General features: G+C 35.2%; 1 protein-coding gene across 2 annotated transcripts in view; it reads left to right on the top strand.

The window, feature by feature from the left end:
• Positions 1-626: 626 nt before the first annotated feature.
• The window catches only part of LOC106069649 (uncharacterized), a 44,938-nt gene continuing 31,530 nt past the window's right edge, over positions 627-14,034 (top strand). The window contains exon 1 of one of the 2 annotated variants that reach the window (XM_056004719.1): positions 627-1,238. In XM_056004719.1, coding sequence (XP_055860694.1) covers positions 1,124-1,238 — 115 coding nt within the window. In that variant the 5' untranslated portion in view covers positions 627-1,123. Of the gene's footprint in view, positions 1,239-12,631; positions 13,200-14,034 lie in introns of those variants that run through there. The other variant, XM_056004718.1, reaches the window with a different exon arrangement.

The raw sequence follows: 14,034 nt of genomic DNA, 5'->3' as shown, positions 1-14,034 counted from the left end.
AAATGATCGGAAAGTGTTCTTACATGTTTATTGAAGCGTGACGTGAATCAAACACTACAAAGATCAAGGGATTACATATTATTTGTTTCGGTTAATATATAATTTAACTATAATAGGCCTATATAAACTAAATTTAGATCTAGATATCTAGTTTTGGTAGAAGCTATTAAATATACAGTTCAAAGTTAGACCAAAGCCCAAGTGTGGGTATAACATCTAGAAGCTAGATTTGCATAGGGCCTACTTTTCATGTAACTAGATATATTTTACATATAGATCTAGATTTAGATCCTATAAGTTATGAGTCTTTAACAATATCATCTAGTTCCTTAGAGAAGTTTTCTCCCGCTAAAATTCAAAGATTTCTATTTCAATAAATTAATGTCTATTGTTGAATTTGACCTTTGATCCATGTATCCATGACGACCAAGCCAGTAAACAAGTCATCGAACGTCTGCTCCAATGACCTGCCAAAGTTGTTTCCCAAACAAAAGAGTCGACCTATATATTTGTCGAGAGTACGAAATCTACACCGGGTATAAACTTTCTCAGTCGTTTAATCAATCGATACTCGGCATGGGTTAGCTTTACAAAGTTTTGTCTCTACACACACACCCAACATACCAGACCCACACCCTCAACATTTTCACCCTACCATAGAAATGAAATCTAGCCGGTGAATGTTGTAGTAGCTGGCATTACTATGTACTGCAATGTGTCTACACATTTGGAATAACTTAACGCTTTCATTAGCTTGTAGTCATTGATCTACCCGTTAACATTGCTTCTTTCCTGGTTACAATGAGACATTAACAAGTAAAGTGAATTGTTTTTAACAGTACAAAGTAATGCTAGAGTTCTACTTTAGAAATTAGAATTTTATTTTGTTTAGTTCGAAGACGTGTTTATTTAGGGTTTTAAAAAATATTTGAAGGATTTAAAAAAAAAGAGATTCAACATCTTTTGAACTAAATTTGTGTATTGCAACTGTAAAGTGTTTTTAGAACCATCACATAGGCCTATCATTTAATCAGATCCTCACTGACTACATGTGCAACGAAGATTTGTTCTAGATTTAGAAGACTGAAGTAAGTTTTAGACAACCGCAAAGTAGAAGTGAGTTATGTCGGTGGCCGAGGCGTTAGGTCAGGAGGTTCGCTCGCCTAATATCGAGGTTAGGAGACAGAAGCACTTCATCGGACTAAATAATGACCAGCCGAGACTCATTCCCTACGAATGTAAGTAGACCTGTAGTTGTCAGTTTTGATTGATAGTTTTAATTTTGATTAATAGGTCTATAATGGCCTTCTATTTATACAAAGCTTAGGCCTACATTACACTCTGTGTGTCTGGCAGTATTCTTTTACACGCTTTTCTTTTTCTTCGACTTCCCATTCTCGGATCAAGTTGAAACTTCGCACAATTAATCATAGTTGATGTCAACACATAAATGAAAAAAAAAAATTAATTGATTAGTGGTGATTAATTAATTGCGTTTTATTTATAAAAGGAAAATAAATCTTGCAGTTTTTAGGTAAATGAAAGGTCATCATTTATAGCTTACATATCAAATACAATGTTTTTTTTCATGTGAGATTTTGTGAGAAATGAAAAGGATTTTTATTTTTACTGAAAAGCTCATGGGAATAAGAACTTTAATACCTACTGGGGGAAAGTTTGATGCCCAGATGCGGCCCGCACCACACGTACATTACCAGCTACGCCTCTGTGCTATTATGTACTGTGTTTTGTATGTAACAATTGTGATCTTTTGTGTTGCTCATACGCAAACATATCACCTTCACCTAACCCGTCAGTCTGTTGAATCGTTGGGGCACCACACAGAATCTGTTGACCGTCTTTCTCCATTCCTCTCTGTCTTTCGACTTGGATAGAGTCTCTTTCAATGGCAGGCCCGTCCATTCTTTTATGTTGCGTTCCCATCGCTTTCTCTGTCTGCCTTTTCTTCTTCTTCCTGGTACTGTTCCCTGAAGGAAGGTCTTTGCTAGACCTGAAGACCTTGTGAAATGGCCATAGATTTTCAGCTTGCGTTAGCAGATCACCGTGATGTCCAATCGCTGTACTAATCCTGTCTCTAATCTCTTCGTCAGTAATGCGGTCTTTGTATCTGATACCTAGGATTTTTCTATAGCATTACAATTCCATTGCTATCATATACGAAAAAGAAAACAGCGTTTGATTGTTGATGAATAAAAATGTATGATATTTAGCTTAAATCTTATATATACATATATTATATTCACCAACACTGCGACTAGTTTTAAAATGAAAAAAGAGGAATGTTTAAGCACGGTTTTTTTTTTACAACCCAGAGCACACAGAATATAATTTCACCATATCACACATCTACACATACAAAGATTAAAAAATAACAAGACCAACTCCACAACTTATCTGAGCGCAAAGAGATCTAACGCGCAGCAGGTCCGTCTTATCCCTGACATTGATAAGAATTCATTAACCGAGGTGCAAGTCTGAGGGTTGATTTCATTGATTCGTCGGGCAATGTAAAAGTGTGTGTGTTTTTAAATGAATGTGAGTGTGTGTTTTGTAAAGGCAAGCTTGAATAGCTTTGTAGCCCTCCCCGGAAAGTCAGCTACAGAACAGATTTTGATAAGCTGAGGGGATTAGCAGACGTGAATACTAGCAAAAGTTGTAACAATAAGTCTACAGATAAATTACTATACATGGTCATGCCTATACTATATAGAATATAGCACATGGTCTACATGCTTAGATTGTTAAGAAGTTACTGCCCCCACCAAAAAAATCCTTTATAATTTTTTTAATAAATAAAAATATTTAGTTCAAAAGAAGCATTAATAGTTAACGTAATAGATATTTTCCAATGCAAATGAAAACAAAATACATCACCTAAGTTGGGGAAAGTAAAAGCTGTTGGTCGTTGTGCTGGCCACATGATACCCTGGTCAAAGAAACAGATGACCTAAACATCATCTGCCCTATAGATCGCAAAGTCTGAAAGGGGAACAAATAAAAATAAATCCTACTAGGCTTTTTGAATTTTGAATTTACCCACTGAAAATTAATCACAGTAACCTTCTCTTTGTTGACACTAGGATTAATGAAGTATTACGTTCTTTATGAAATCATTATAAATTGCAGGAAAGGAAGAGAAAGCGGTATGCAGAAATGTAGTGGTAGTAAAGAAAAACTTAAGGGAATGAAAAGAAGAAGAATGGGAGACAATTTGAAATGAATAGACAAATAAAAATAACAAAAATAACAATGTCAACCATCAAGAACGCCAGATTGAAAGATCAATGCTCATAAACAAGAAAAAAACAACACTAAAAAAAAAAACACAAACAACAACAAAAAAAAAAAAACCAAAGCGTGGTCGAGAGGCTAAGTACGCTTGAACTTGGCTTGGCTTGGCTACCTAGAAGGGGGGCTCGAGATTGGACACCCGACTCGGGCAGAGTTGTGTTTACTGAGCGCCTAAAGGCAGCACGGAAAACCAACTCCTAGATACTCCCTTCCCTCCACTGATTGGACCAAAGCGCATGAAAGTAGCGCTATATAAAAGCTATAATAATATAATAATAATATTAAGTGTAATTTTAACAATTAGTCTGGATTAGTCATTTTTAATATAACTAGATTTCTAGATTAGTATAATAAATTTGTGCGATTAGAGATATATTTATCATTTGTTTTTGTTTAGTTCAATTTCATGCTTCTAGCTTTCTCAATGCGCTATGATCCTATCACTTGTCTGGACCAGTTGGGAAAGGGGATGGGGTGACAAAGGGGTGACCTAGTAAATGTTATCATGATTGCTTTTTAAATGCATAAAAAAACTTGTTCACTACTGGCGCAAGCCACCTCAGGGGGACTGATTCAACTTATACAAACACATCTGTCAAGTACGACTTATTTCTCTTGCTCAATATTAAACAAAACAGTTCACTACCAATAGTTCATTAATTATATTTTTTTAAAATTAATTCTTGTTTTCTCAGGTACAAAAAATAATAGTGCACATTTTTGGACTCGTATCAGAAACTGGATGTGGGAGAAATAACACGTAGGCCTACCAGACAGCAGGGGTGGACTGGGTATCAAAATCGGCACGGGCATTACCATATACACCGGCCCACAAATGAATGGCATGTCATATCAGGATTTTTTTCGGTGGGGGGTATTTTTTCTTTTATTTTCTTTCTAAAATATAACATGCTTTTAGATACAAGTATTTTCATTCATAAACGAATCTTTATAAAGCCTCCACTAAAATCCTATACCATGCTTAAATCCGTCCCTTTCTTCTAACAATATTTCGTACACCACTAGACGTTAACATTCAGAATATCTCGTTTTGGTATTTCCATTATTTTTGTCACTCCTTGAGAACACTACTCTAGGATTTATTGACTCAATTTTATCAACAATGTGCATTGTAAAAACCAACACTAACTTTAATAGATAAGAGGAACTGAATAGTGTATATAGGCCTAATTTATTTGAGTATCAATTTATTTATAGCTTTAAAAAAACAACAACCAATAATTCACATATAAAACACGCAAAATTAAAATTCCATCTTAACAGTTCCATGTTAACAGCGCTTTATAAATAAAATTATTATTATCTTCTTGCCTTACTTACTGGGGAAGAACATCCAATTAAAACTATTATTGACCTTTTAATGTCCAATAAATCTGTATTACAAAAAAAAATATATGGATGGGGAAGAAAAATTTGCCAAACAAGGCAATTAGAGACTACGGATCTGCACGCGCCCAACATTAGTGCCCTGAATAATTCCCGCCTACAAATGAGTTGAACTAAATTCCAGCAGCTTCCGGTGTTTTGTTTCTGCGGACCTGGCCAAGTCAGAAGGAATCGATACAGGCCAATATGGCAACTCGAGCTGTTGTTCGATCTGTCCTTCAGTTTGTTGATCGTTAATTTATTTACGACCGACTCGAGACTTGAGTTGTTCATTTAGGTCACCCGCCGAGCATGTTTTGTTTTTGTTTCAGTGTTGTTTTAGTTTCTTTTCTTGTTTTAGAATGTTTGGCATGATGTCTATTTCAGGGCCGGATTTAAATTAGGCAAGATTTTTGTGGAGCCCCCCTAGACTTTTTTTTTTTCTCAAGCTTTAATCCACTTATTGAAAACTAATACTACTTATATCTAAAAGCACGGAACATTTAAAACGAAAGAAATATAGTAGGCCTACTTGTAATACATACATGACTACATGCATGACGCCTAGGACGTAATCATCTTCTTATTTAAAGTAACGTATGTATAATATAAGATAATTTTAATGTCCTTCTTTAAAAAAAACAAAAACAAATTTTAGTAAAAAAATAATTTTTTTTTGAGTTTGTTGAGGGTAAGGCCCTAGTCTGAGGCACTGTCGTAAATCCGGAACTGTAGCTGCCTTTCTTTTAAAGCGAACACCTTACATGCGGACACTTTAGTGTTGCCAACTGTAAGATTTAAAGTGTTGTCGGTAAAAATGAAAAACAAAATGTAAAAAACAACGTAAAAGCTGCTAAGTGTCGCACATTGGATATTGCTTTAATATCCTTAGCTTAGATAATAATTTGGACTTGCTCTGGGTACTATTGAAAGAAGTTCTTTTTTTTTAATTCTGATTTAAATTTCTCTTTTTTTTTTCATTGAAATGACATTTCGATAATTAATAATGATTTCTTTTTAAAATGTGAAACATATCGTTAACAGCCTTTCCAAGAGTCCTTTTAATATTTTCACTTCAATTAATCTATTGATGTCTGTCTGTGTGTGTGTGTGTGTGTCAGCTTAAAGTTTCACCTTGCGTTGTATGTTGAACATTATTTATCTTCCCATCAATCCCCACAAAGTAGTAGTAAACTTAGACAATAGTCTTTGTAGTCTATGTTACTGTTGTTACATTGATCTCTATATGTCTGTAACCCTAACCTTATTATCTCCAAGCAACATAAGCCTTATAGTGTGTGTGTGTGTGTTACTGTGTGTCTGTGTGTAATAATTATAATAGTTTCGTGGCATATCAAAAGTTTCAAGAATTGATCTCATCAACCAATGAAAACATGTTTCTTAAAAGCAAAGTGACAATAACGCAGTTCTTCGTTTACATTTGCATTGTTGAAACACATTACCTTTGTACTTTAGATCTGTGTCGTATCTGATTCATTTGTGTTATATCTTATTCATCAATGTTGTGAGTGTTGTCTCTGCTGTATCTGATACATCTACTTCGTATGATACGTGTGTCTTATCTGATTCTTTTTATGGTCTTTATGGTATCTGGTGAATGTGTCGTATCTTGAATCATTTTTTTGTTGTATTTTATTCACATGTTTCGTGATTGATTCATATGTGCTGTAGCTGATTCATCTGAATCATATCTGATTTGTGTTTGCTGCCACTGATTCATATGCTTTACATCTGATTTACATTATTATAAGCTTGCGAGTCTTGGATGCTGACTGCAGAGCTAGAGAGGAGGTTCCTAGCAATGGAATTGAGATGCTGAAGAAGGATCCTAGATATTACATTAAAGACCGCATAACGAACGAAGAGATTAGAGACAGGGTTATTAGAGCGATTGGACCCCACGATTATCTGCTAACTATTGTAAAAAAAAATGGAAACTGCCATATTACAAGGTCTTCGGGGCTCGCAAAGACCTTCTTCCAGTACCAGGAAAAAGAAGAAGAGGCAGACAGAGAAAGCGATGGGAAGAAAGCATTATTATGTTTTTATCAATTATCATTTACCTTGTTTACTACAAGCTGAATTTATTTAAAAACAAAATTCATATATATATATAATTACATACATAAATACATTCAAGGTTCTTAATTTTCATTAATTTCGCTTTGGCATACTTTTTTGATCAATTAACTTTTATAAATCTTGTCTACAGACTAAATTTATTTTAAAACAAAATTACATCTTTGAATTTATACACAAAAACATACGCATCTATGAGGTGAAAAAATATGTAAGTTGGCATAATTTGTGGCCTAAAACTTTTTTTAAAACAAAATTACACGTATAATTATACACAGAGTAACATAAAAAGCATCAATGAGGTCAAAAAAACGTTATTTTCCATAATTTTGCTCTTGGGGTAAGAAGCCTCATGGAGGGGCTTTTTTGCCCCAGGTGTGGAGTAAAAAGTCCCTTTTTCAACTTCTTAAATTTTATGCAATAATATTTAAATGTCTTGACACAAAATCATATTTAAAACTTATTTGTAAAGTAGACATATTGCACTACTTGGCAAATAAATCTAAGCTGCAAATATAGCAAAATTCAATAACCTAGCTTTAACAGGCCATAGAAGCTTAGAGGGCGCTTTTAGTCAACCTTACCCTACGTTAATTTTGTATAATTTATTGACATGTTTATTATTAATGAACTAATAAAGAACTAAGCATGTATCGCCCATGTCACAAGTTAAGAAATTGGTGGGTTCTCTTACATTTTTAAACAATAATTACAATCTATAGGATTGAGAAGATATCCTCAGGATGAATTTCCTTTCAAATTAGCCAATCATAAATTCTTTATACTGCCGGTTTGGTCAAAATATCCGTACTTAAATTTGTCATGTCAAGAAGATTTTCTTCTTTTTATCTACTATTATTATCTATACACAAACTCAAGATTGAAGGCTTGTAATCTAAGTTGTAATCTAAGTAGTAATCTAAGTTGAGCTTTGTCAGTATGACAGATTATAAGTCAGCCAGCTCGACTGTTTTTTTTTACGTCTAAAATAACACGACAGACAGGCTGTTCTGTGTGTGTGAGTGAGTGTGTGTGTGCGCCCCCCCCCCTCTTTCCCCAAAATCTTGTAATGCGGCTCTCGATAGGAAAAGGTTGCCCACCCCTGTCCTATACCATAAAGACAACAAACTTAGAAATGAATAAAACACAGGAAAAAAAAAACACAAGAAAAACATTAAAAATGCTATTTACAAAAAAAGACAATAGCTCCTTTATTCAACTTAAAGAGCGATTGTTTTCCTCTTAAAAATTAATGCATGCTAGATTTAAAAACTTTTTTTTTACCCCTCCCCTTTCCTCCCTTCTCCCCGAGAAAGACTCCGGGTTAAGTGAATGTCTAGATCTAGTACGCCTTTTAATAGTCCATTGATAAGCCTTTAGATCTAGGCTTAGAGGACAATGCGCAAAATTTTCATGGACATTAATTTATTAAACTCTTGAATCAATATAGTCTTACATTCGGAAATTCCTGAACGCGATAGTCCTTTAAGGAACGCGATAGTCCTTTCAAAACCAATATAAGATCTAAACCTAGATTTAGTCACTAGCCAAATTAACATTTATTTATTTTACTTTGAAAAATTATAACGGTCAAACTAGAGTTTTACCATGTAACCTACGAGCTAGTAATTCTTTTCTCAGTGATATCAACTGTTAAATTTATAGGAAAAACGTTGGATTTTTTAGATCAGCTGTCCTCCCAACCTCCACGAAGAAGTGACGTGAATAGTGGTATTGTAAAATAAAAAAAGATTTTTTCAATCGCAATATTGAGGTTTTATCCAAGGCAAAAGAGAGAGAGGAATGGAGTAATGGGACTAAGACGGTCGACTAATCTTATGTGGTGCCCCAACAGTCCAACAGACTAAGGGATTGTTGAAGGTGATGAAATCACGAAAAAAATATATTTGCTTAGCCAGACTAGCAGGGCCGGATTGACCTATAGCTGCAGCTTGACGACCCCCAAGAGATATTTATCACTATCTTCTCAGGTTCACCTGAGAAAAAAAAAATAAATGAGAGTATTCAGTGTTTCTACATAGACTCTAACCGTTACAAGGATTCACGGGATAGAGTAAAATAAAGGAACACTTACGTCATTGAAAGTCAAAATAAGTTTATATCACAGACCTATAGATATGTAGCTTTACAACGAATTTGTAACGAGGCTAAATTGTACTTGCTCTTTGAGCATGACAGATGACCCGGAACGAGTAGCGCCTTGAACTTGACATTGTACTTGAACCAGCAAGTTTGTAAGTTTGTATTTTGTACAGGTTAGGACAAAGTAGTTGAAAAGAAAAATAAAATACACGCTCTGATAAATCATTGTATTTGTTTTTCGTATTTTTTTTTGACACCCCCAGACCTCAACTCCTATATATGTAAATATCGAGTTTGCCTACCTAACGCTTGAGTATGGCTGTTCAGAGGTGGGTGGGGGAAAGGTGAGCCTTTTTTTTTACAAGGCTTATATCATCTTACTCTGTCTGTCTGTCTGGTAAAAAGTTTGTACACGTTATTTTTCCCTCACCCAATCTCGAATCAAGTTGAAATTTTGCAGTTATACAAACGATAGAATCATAGCGCATTCAGAAAGCAAAAAGCATAAAATTGCGCTAAACAAAAACAGTTGGCAAAAATATTTCTAATCGCACATATTTATTATTGTTGGTCTATATCTATTACAAATGACACACTTACACTTAATAGAAGTTTTGTTTTATTTAATTATATGCTATTTGGATTATCTTTCTTGTTTTGCAATTGCAAGCACAAAGGAAGGGAAGTTTGTGCTTATTAAAAAAAACAAAAACAAAACCTTGAATCAGACCAGAATTGGCTTGATCAGTCACTCCAGATTCTGACCCGTTTCATGACGAAATTAAAGCCAGTGACTCATCTGGGCGCATCCATCGTCTTCCGAGACAGAAGGAGCTGTATATATGTAGGGTCGTGATGCTTGTTACATCTGCTTTAGAGAATGTATAAAGTCCCCTGCCCTGAACATGTTGGCCACCACTGTAATTTAGTAGGCTTGCTGGCTGAGTGGTAAAGCGATAAGCTTTCTAACCTAAAGGTCTTGGGTTCAAATCCACTGGGTTTTTTAAGTTCGGGATTTTTAGGACCTCCCCTCCCCCCCCCCCCCAGGCTACCCATCTCTAACGAGCAAATGAGACTAGTTAAGTAAAGAAAGGGGACCTCTATCTACATCTGCCACAGAGTTCGTAAGGACAAAAAGTTTCTTCACTCTTTTGCTTACCACTTTTCTCAATCAATTCATCTAGTCCTAATCAACACGAGTAAAGAGAATGCGCCTTAACAGACCAGAAAGTACAAAGAAACCCTCAGATAAAGGTTTTAATGAAATAGCAAAGGTCATTACTAATTAAAACAACAACAACAAAGGTTCCCGGTCATTTCATCCCCGGTCACTTCATCCCCAGTCATTTTATCCCGGTCAATTCATCCCCTGGTCATTTCATTCCCTGGTCATTTCATCCCCCGGTCATTTCATCCCCGGTCATTTTATCCCCCGGTCATTTCATCTCCTGGTCATTTCATCACGTGTCATTTCATCCTCGGTCATTTCATCCCCCGTTCATTTCATGCACTGGTCATTTCATACCCTGGTCATTGCATCCCATGTTATTTTTCATCATCTGATCATTTTATCCAACAAATAGTAATTGTAAAAATCGTGAAATAAGCAATATTTATTTTTTATTTAAATGACAAAAAGTGTAACACATTAGATAAGAATAAAATTAAAATTAAATGCCATTAAAAACTCTAAAAATTTAGCATGTAAAAATAAAGAGGTAATGTAAAAAAGTGTTTTTGTGTTCATCTACATCAGTAATATAGATAAGCTATCGATTGTAAGTACAGAAGACAATCCATCGATTCATATTGCTGAACAATGTTTGTTATTCACTTTGCCAGCAAAAGTGAACAAGAGTTCCCTTTCACCGGCCTGAATGGGAACAGTGTACACTGTTCTGTCTGGCGGGGTGTCAGACTCACTGCCATAGACCGCATGCACAGAGGACCCCTGACATTTTCCTTTTCTATACCAGGCTAACCGTGCAGGACACGCCATTCGTGTAACGGCCCTTTGAGGAACGGCGCCTGGATTGTGACAAGGTTGTGGGAGCTTTTTTACAACTCCGCACAGTGCAATGAGGATGCTCTCGCACCCCCTTAGGCACCCCCACGGGAGTCTTGTTTTGCTACCCTTTAGCCTAATCGTTTCCTCCTACGATCGTTTCCACCCGCGCGCCACTATGAGGCAGGGTAGCATGCCCGGGTAGTAACATGTCAAAAAATATCAAAAAGCATTCTACATAGTCATATTTATATATTAGATGAATAGAGGACTTACAGGCAAAGCCTTAACAGCACAATTAAACAATGAAAAAGAAAAATATTTAATTTGGGATGAAGTGACCGGGGATGAAATGACCGGTCACCAACAACAAAACACAAGGAAACTTATAGGCCTATTGTTCGAAGCAGACTTGCGGAAATATCAATACTTAATGTATGATGACCTTTTGAACTGACCTTTTGACAAAGTAGCTATCAGATGGTAACTAGGGTCTATTACAAACGCAGTCCTTCCAAGAGTATCGATCAACTATTGACACCTTCAGTCGATCAGCTTGTCCCTGGGGACCAGGAGCGCATTCTCCATTTGTTTATTATTGTGGCGGGAACAATACAGTGAATGTCTGGCTAAGAACTTCTGCTTGGCCAAGTCTCACACGCGAACTCAGTTAACGCACGAGGAGTAGCATTTTATCAACACTCTGGGACACACTGGCTTCAGCTACAACTGGACAACAATTCAGGGAGATATACACACACAGTTCTGGATGTTGCTCGTTATAAACTTAATGATTAAATCACTTAGGTGTGGACAGAAAGGAGCATTTGACCAGCAAGTGTATTTCTTCTTGGTGTTAGAGATGTGCCTGTGAGATCTAAAACTGTTATAGGCTTACTGCACGCAGTCATGTGTTCTTATAGTTTAAGTTGGTCGAAACTCTTCCTGTATAGATCGCGTTGGAACAGTAGAACATCACATTGTGTTCAATTTAAATTCGACTTTCGTTGCTTTTGTTTTAGCGTTATGCTACAAAATTGCATTTGAACTGTTTTATCTCCGTAATTATTTTCCACGTTTCGACTCAACTGTTTATTTTTCACATGTGTACATTCTACCCTGTGATGATTAAACTTCAATAACATTTTTGTTTGTAATCAGAAGACGTTAACTTTTTATAAAACACTAATTGACGTTTATAAAATCAAAAATTAATTGAATTTAATGGGGTCAAATCAATTAGAACAGAAAGAGTTAATAGCCATGTAACGAAAGTATTTTACTTCTTGACAACATATTTGTTGGTTTAATGGTGGTAACCTTTTTGATAAAATGCTACACAGATAGACTACATAGTATTTGTTTTTTCAAGTATAGATTTGTTTCGTATAAATTAAAAATTGGATAACTACCTGCGAATAGCTTTGTTTACCATTGAATTGGTCTTCGTCTGAAAGAAAAATTGATTTTGTTTACCATCTATTTGTTCCTTAAGACAATCAATAAAACTAAAGAAGGTTACAAACAAAGATAAAAAGTTAAAAAAGGTACACAATTTCTGATTTTAACTCCTTTGTTACCAAAAGAATCGTATCTAATAAAAATGATGTAAACCTATATTAATTATATTAGGATTTTTAAATCAGTTAATAATAATTGATAGTCACGTGAATCTTATGCAGTTTAGTGTAAATCTTTAAATCTAAATCTTTATATCGTTGCATCTTTTGTTTGTTTTTATAACAATAAATATTGATAGAACTTTTAGATCTACATAAAAATATTCTCCGTCTTCGCTTTTGTTTCTATTATAAGAATAACTGGCAAAGAACAAAAGAAAAACAACTGACAAGGGATGTAAATACAATAGAAGTCAAGGGTTAATGGGACATTTGTGCTTTGAATCTTTCATTTCAGTCTGTACAACTTAACTCTTTTATCATTGGGTTTTAGCTGTGAACGTTCAACATCTTCAGCGTTTGATAGTTAATACATTCTTATCAGTAGCTTAAGAGTTAAATTTGAGAGCATCTCGTCTCAACACCAGAGTGACTGGTGCGCCATTCTTTTGATGACTTCTACATTGTGACGTCAGTCTCTCTAACCTACGGCATGTCCATCGCCGACATGTTTGGTGGCAAGAGCGTCACTAAAGATTTTAGACTGAAGGGGTACACGTCGCAGTACATGGTGTCCCCTAGGCAGCCGCTTCTGGCAGCAGCTCCTGGAGACAGGAGGAAGAACGAGGAAAACCTGTTCAAACGTTTCGGTAAACCTTCGCTGTACAGTCCACGTAAGTAGTCACGTGATCTCCAGTGTGGACCTTTTTCTTTCTTGAATTATGCATCAAAAATATTATTTATTATATAATGATAAGAATGTTTTCGATGAATCAGAGTGAAACATATCAAATTATATGTTCATTTAAGCATTATTAAAATTGAGTGCATACGAAAATTACCCGCAAATTTGATACAAACAATAATGTTTTGAAACATCTAAATATTAGGCTCACTCAGATGATGCTATTTTCTTGGGAATTAAATGTTTGGGAATATGTTTGAAGCCAATGAAGAGCTTGTCTTGAATGTTACACTAGTCCTATTCATACGCTAGGCATCTTCTTATCTTATCAATTTAAGACGTAACTTTAAAAAAAAGATAATTACGTCCATCGAATTTCATGTGTCAGTTTTTTCATGCATGTTAATCAGTGACTTAAACTCTGCCAAGTCGTTGGTTTTCCTGTCTGAATCAGGTAACGCATTCCATTCTCTAATTGCACTAGGTAAGGAGCACTTGTATAAATTGGTCTTAGCATAAGGAATTCGAAATGTGCCTCTATCTTTGTGTCTTTCGGAGTATTATGGTTTAGTGTTTTATGTATTATAGCTACTTTACTTTTTATTCTTCTGTAATGAAGTGTCTCTAAGTTTAGTGATTTTAGTAATGGTGTTACTCTAATCAAATTGGAATATTCGTTTGTTATAAATCTCACTGCTCTATTTTGTATTTCTTCTAGTTACTTCATGTTTTCTTGAATTGAGGGGCCCTACAGAGGAAGCATAGTCTATTATTGGTCTAAGTTCAAATAGCATTTTAGTGTTACCTTCCTGTTTGCTATATAC

Source organism: Biomphalaria glabrata, chromosome 11 (assembly GCF_947242115.1).
Source record: "Biomphalaria glabrata chromosome 11, xgBioGlab47.1, whole genome shotgun sequence".
NCBI lineage: Eukaryota > Metazoa > Mollusca > Gastropoda > Planorbidae > Biomphalaria > Biomphalaria glabrata.
Note: the sequence above shows the minus strand (reverse complement) of the source record. Positions and strands in the feature narration are given on the sequence as shown.